Source organism: Charadrius vociferus, unplaced genomic scaffold (genome assembly GCF_000708025.1).
Source record: "Charadrius vociferus isolate BGI_N301 unplaced genomic scaffold, ASM70802v2 scaffold989, whole genome shotgun sequence".
NCBI lineage: Eukaryota > Metazoa > Chordata > Aves > Charadriiformes > Charadriidae > Charadrius > Charadrius vociferus.
Genome location: NW_009649956.1, coordinates 22,474 through 28,841, shown reverse-complemented (window position 1 = coordinate 28,841; position 6,368 = coordinate 22,474). Strand labels below are relative to the sequence as shown.

General features: G+C 39.3%; 1 protein-coding gene across 1 annotated transcript in view; it reads left to right on the top strand.

The window, feature by feature from the left end:
• Nucleotides 1-219: 219 nt before the first annotated feature.
• The window catches only part of APPL2 (adaptor protein, phosphotyrosine interaction, PH domain and leucine zipper containing 2), a gene marked incomplete at its 3' end in the record, with an annotated part of 27,972 nt that continues 21,823 nt past the window's right edge, over nt 220-6,368 (top strand). Inside the window, exons 1-2 of the mRNA XM_009891532.1 lie at nt 220-228; nt 805-903. Of these exons, the coding sequence (XP_009889834.1) occupies nt 220-228; nt 805-903 (108 nt within the window). The remainder of the gene's footprint in view (nt 229-804; nt 904-6,368) is intronic.

Sequence of the window (6,368 nt, the reverse complement as noted above, 5' to 3'; positions counted from 1 at the left end):
GACAGCCTTCCCTCTTTCGTTACTGTCTTGATCTAGCAAATTCTGGAGCTCAGCATTATTCTGAGATATCTTTGTTTCCTATCTCAGGAGCTGTGTCAGCAACATAATTCTTTGTTCCTGATGATTCCACCAAAACAAACCAAGTGAATTCATGTCTTAAAGATAACACAAGTCATTATGCCTTTTTTCCTCGTTTGCTGACAGGGATGAGCTAGCAGAATGGGGAAAGTACGGGGTATCTCTGAGTGGGTGTATACTTCTCTGCCTGTTGTAGATGAACACACAGTTGTTTGGTCCCATTATGTCAGCTAGCTTTGGCAGTAGCCCTTTAAGAGTTGCTCAAGACAGTTGAGAGTGAATAATACTCTGTAAATTATCTCATGGAAAGGGGTGCTTTTAATACAGTCTGACATTAGAGAAGTAAAGTGAGCAAGCAGTGGTGTTTGACCCAGAGTCCTTAACGTGGTTTGGATTACTGTAGTCAGCAGGCAGATATTCAGGATTTTTTACATTCCTGATTATGTTGGAAGGAATGTCTATTAGTTAGAGCAAGAGACTGGGAGTCAGGATTTGGCCGTAGCATTTGGTGTATTTGCACATCCCTTTGCTTCCTTATGCCTCAGTTTACCTCTCCATAATTGAAGGACTAATTTCTACATGTTTTGAGATTCTGAATAGAAGTTAAAGGCTTATTATTTCTGATTGATTTGTATTTTTTGCTGCTATCTATTTACAGTTGCTTATGATTCTTTTTAATATTTTCACTTGGGACTAAAACCATTTACTTTTTTTCTTTTATTGAAGACTCGATCTTTGCTCAGTGTATTTGAAGAAGATGCAGGAACCCTTACTGAATATACAAACCAGTTGCTTCAGGCGATGCAAAGAGTCTATGGCGCTCAGGTAAATTTTCATTTGCGTTTCTTTTGTTTGTTGTGCAGTAGAAGATAAATTGCTATTATCATGCTGTTGTTTACATGAAAGTTGCCAAGTACCTGCACCTCTTGTGGTTTAAGAGGAGTTGTGGGTGTTTTCCATCTGATATCTTGGCCTCTTCCTGCCTTGATGTTCAGAGAAGTCATATGCATGAAGAAAACCTTATCTGCTTTGTCTGTCTCCAAACAATTCATAAAAGAAAAATTGTGGTATGTCCTTACTTTATGGTACATTGGAAGGTCAGCCTTGACAAAATTGCTTGCCTAAATGTAGACACAATACACAGATAGGTATTCATGCTGACTTTAGGTATCCAGCTTAGATGCTGTGACTCACTATTTGGAAGGAACTATGTCCATTGGTTACAGAGAGAATGTACACTTTGAATAATACTGAAATTGAATACCTAAAGTAGTTAGCGTGAAAAATATGGGAGCAAGAGCAGAAAAAAAAAAATCACACTTTCTAAAGTACTTACATGACCTAGATGACTAAATCCCTTTGAAAGTAAAATTTGTAAGGTAAATCATATCCAGTGCTTTGGAAAATATTATTATAAATCTGGGTAATTTTCAGTGAAGCTAGGATTCCCATGTGCATGAAACTAGATATTTCAAAATACTGTATCTAGGTCTTTAAAGACATACACAGTATCTCATGGAACACTTGCAAGTATTTATGTAGGTTAGATACTCGAGTTCCTTAGAAACAACAGCTTTTCTGATCTCAAACCAGTGCATCAGAGGACACAGAGAGATGAGGAGAATGGGGTATTCTGAATGTAATGGAAGACCGAGTGCCGGATTCTTATGTTATCAGGAATCAGTTTAGCTATAAAACTACTGCAAGTGTATGCCTATTTGGTGGGATTGCTCTTTTGGGTGACTGATAGTATGAACTTGGAAGAACGAGCCATCTGCCTAAGATCTAGCTATGTACACCTGGAAGATCCAGCTTTGGAGAGCTTCAAAGTCTTCATGTCCTGGATCCTGTGCAAATGCGGAGCAATTAGAGCCTTGCAGCATAGCTCAGATACTTAGAAAACAATACAGCATAGCCCAGGAGGTGGAGAGGTGGCATGAAATCAGCAGTGAAGTCAGTGATGGTCATTTTGGTAGAGTTGCTGAGCTTTTTAAGAGTAGCAAGAGCGTGGGCAGGTTGGATGGTAGAAATCTGAGACCAAAGAGCGGGTAGGATTGAAAGAGTTGAAAGGCAATCAGAGGATAAATATGGCTTGATTATTAAATGTCCAGCTGGTGGACATTTGCCTGGCTGATGCCTTTTTAGGATGGCATTTTAGGAAGCGGTTACTTTGGCCTGTGATTCATGAAAAAATGCTTTGTCTGCTTTTGTTTGCCTCTTCCTTTCCATCTTGGTTTTTAGCCGCCTTCATTTCTGTTGTCCCACAGTCAGGACATTTCCTCTTTTCTTCCCACTGTCTCAGCGCATTTACCCATCTGTACTTCGCAGTACTCCTGATTCTACTTCATTTTCCCAGCACCTCTTGGTCACTTTCTTCCTGCACGCTTCCTGCTTTAGTTTGATCTAGCCATTTAGTCACTTGTGAATATTGGATGTGTTCATTGAAATATTTCATCAAATGTTTTATGCCATTTTGAGATGGGAGGTGCATAGCAGTTTTTTAAAGTCAAGTTTCCTAAGGATGTGGAAGAGGGTACGCTGCACTACGATTGACTTGGGAAAATTCAGGTTTAGTGGCCAGTGTTAGGGACTTGGTTCAACATTTAGTGTTCTTAGTGTTGCTGCTTCTGCCGTTTAATTCTTTGGAAAGCACTGTGGGTTGTGACTTCAGTTTGGGTTTGTGTTATCAGGATCCAGTAGTGGCAAAAAAGATGACATTGCAGTAACAATAAAGTATAAGTAGATCATAGTAATTATGTAAGTGAATAAGAAAACTGAAACTTCTTGTAGTTTTTATTCTATATGTGCTTTAAAAAGTCTTGATATTTTTGTATGATACCTAAAAGAACGTGCTAAAATTGGTACAAAATTCTGTTTTTTAAATAAAAATTAATGGAAATTATTAATTCGGCCATATACAGTGGTTAGTCCTCAAGAGAATGTTAGTGTTTTATAGGCTAACGTTGATTTATGACTAGTTTTACTGAGCTTTGCAAATATCAATATATCTTTTTAAGGAACTGCTCCTGAGTATTTCAAAGGAAGACATGCTTTCTGACTGAACTCAATTTTTTGAGAGGCATACCCCTTATTGCAAAACTTTATGATTGCAGTTGCCTTAGAAAGAGAAGTGTGATGCTGAATTGCCCGCTAAACATGAATGAACAGTTAAGAAAAATCTTTGTGTAAAATTTCTTTGCTGCCTCGTCACAACTTGAGAGAAAATGAACTTTTGCTGATGTGTTGAAGGGAACAAGATTTAGCAGAGTGTAAAATTGAGATCAATGAGAAGCCGGGTTCTGAATTTGCCTTTTTATTTTCCCGACTTAAATTTTGTCTTTGCAAAGTCATTGTCATCCCCTGCTCTGATTTCCTTACCTGTAAAATAGGAATTGCAGTTACTGACCTACTTTGAAGCAATGACACAAGTTCTGTGTGCACAGCCATAAAAATGGCTGGAATCACAGTCATGGCAGTCAGACAAAAGAGCAGTGGGTTGTACCAGTCCACAGTATTGAAAAATAAGGGTGTATGCCCCCTTAAAGCAGTTAGGACAGTTTTAAAAACATAAGTCTTGTTTTCTTCCTGACTACATTCTGAACTTCAAAATTTCCCAGATGTGTCTCAACCATATTTTCAATATTTTCTGGAGAAGTTTACTAGAAGTTTGGTGTTTCTTGTGATGAAAACTCAGATTTTTCATGTAATTGAAACCACTGTAGCTTGTGATCAAATAACAATAGTTGATGGTTCTGAATAAATGCAGTGCAAAGTCTCAGGGGAGCAGCAATTACTACCAACTGCAAGCGGTTAATTATCCATGCGGATATAGGCATATAATTGTCCCAAAACACTGCTTTGTGTGCAGAGCAGCAGTAAGTTAGTAAATTGACAGCTCAAGCTGCTTTAAACACTTGGATCAATGCATTTGAAAAGAATGTGAGAGAGAAATAATTGCTTTTTTTTAAGGACTTAGAAAAGTAGGAATCTTTCTGAACCCACTTTTTTTTTTTTTCCTCTCTCCCTTAAGGCACGGATTTCTGCTAGGTGCTGGGCACCTAACTTTTCAGGCTAACCTGTTTTCAAGCAGGACTTCATTTTGCATGCCTTTAACTTTTCTAATGACATCAGGGCAGTTGTTGGGATGAAGCCCATCCCAGTGAATGTAACCAGTAAACCACGTAGATGGACCTTTGAAATGTCTTGAAACTGCTTTTGTCCCAAGAGAGGAAGGATGGGTCTGCAGCATCCTGTCATGGGGTGGAGGCATCGCAGTGGCTACGCTGCCTAGGCAGGTGGAGCCACTTGGTGTGGAAGGGCCCGTAACACCAGGCTGCAGCTGGGTGATGTATTGCTTGCAGGTTGCCTTTGGGGGCAAGGCCTTCGATGCATGACAAGCACCTGGTTGCTGTGCAGAATCAGGGCAGTGCTCTCTCTCCTCTTTGCCCACCCACACCAGGTGTGATGAGGTGATGACTATTTCACACACAGAGTTCTTCAGTGAAAAAGAGACTGCGATGTTACAAGGCAGATGCAGTGTATGATGCTGTGATTAAGGAGAAGTCACAGGAACCAAATACATGAGCTGTGCTTGTGGAGTGAGGTTTGGTTGATCTGGGAAGCCCATGTGTGTAAATACAGTGAAGCATTTTTATATTTCTTCATCAAATAAACCACATCCATGTGAGTACATATTGTACTTCCTGCCGTAGTTCTCCCATCTGTGCTGTGGAACCCTGAAGTAGTTACCACATTAGTGGTATTATGGAGGAAATCTTCCTTACAGAGTTTGTTCTCACAGTTCCTCCTTGCAAGCAAGCCCTGATGATGCATCTGACATTACTGCTGTCTGATTTCTGTGAATGTTGTGTTCACCATTCTGGACATTTTATTACTTGAGCAACATGTAATGCAGTAAGCAAGGACCATTAGAAAACTTGATTTACTTAACTTGCGTGCTGAGGCTCTTGCAACGGTGTATGAGCAAAGTGTGCCCAGTTTACATTCCTGTTTTACAGTTTACATTGTCACTGCCATAGTAAATTATCTTCAGAGCTTTACTATCATCTGCAGTTCCTCATCATACTACAGAAATGGCTTAGTTGGGATCTTAACTTGAAACAAAATGCCATGTAGAAACTCAGTAGACCGTTGTCTCCCACTATTGGAAGGGATGAACAGTAAACAGGTTAGAGGAAAGTAAGGTGCAGTATTCTGTCACTGGAAAGAGGTTTCATCGTATTATTCCTGACAAATCTGTCTAGATACTAAGAGCAGTGATGGCAGAAGAGGAACAAAAAGAACCTATGTTGCCTTTATTGATGTACCCAGAAAGAGAACAGCGTAGGAATTGTGAAGCGTAATTCTGTTCAGCATTGGTGTCTCTGAGCAGTTGTCTTGTGATTCCAGAGTCACACGGGCAAAGCAGCAGCAACCTCTGGGGCTCACTGCCTTTTCATGTCCAGACTCTTGAGAAAACTCTTGACAATTTTGGAATGGTCTTGAGTTGTATGTACCACATTACATGGTTATCAGGACAGCTTGTATGTGTCCAAGGCTATTTTAGGTAGTGCATTATACTGGTGTTATTTCTCTCTCCAAATTCATGACACCTCACGTCTGCATTTTTCAACAGTGCTGCTTGTTTCATCTTCCTATGTATTGACTTCACTAGGCCGTAACTCAGTAGACAGGTGGCAAGCTCTCTAGGGCATGCATAGATTTTCGTATTTATTATGTTGCATAGCTAACCCCAAGTGTTCAGAATTCTTAAACTAGTTCTTGCTAAACTAACAAGTAAGCACTGATACTTTTTTTTTTTTAAATTGCTTTCTTTTTATGTCTGAGGGAAAGATTGTGTTATCTTTACGGTAAGACTTTTTTTTTTTCCCCAAAACCTTTTGAAATAATAAAGTTTGTGGTTTTGTGCACTTTCAGTTCCACATACAGAAGTTTTGATAGAGTATTAGATAGGACAAACACTTGCAATAAATTACAGTTGTCAACACTGACTTCTGTGAAATACCGTATATATTATTGTTCCACATTCATTGTAAGTTTTCATCATATACCCATGCACTTTCTAAAGTATATTCACCATATGTTGCTAACAGAGGTAAGCAGAGCATTATCACATGAGAATGAATGTATTTACAAAGCCATGGGAGTTGTTTTTAATACTGCCTATAAAGTTGGAGTTGTCACCATGCCCAGAAGCAAGTTAACATTGTGCTAAGCGGGATATGGAGATTTGAGTACTACAAGGAGGCATAAATGTATGGACGCCCTGC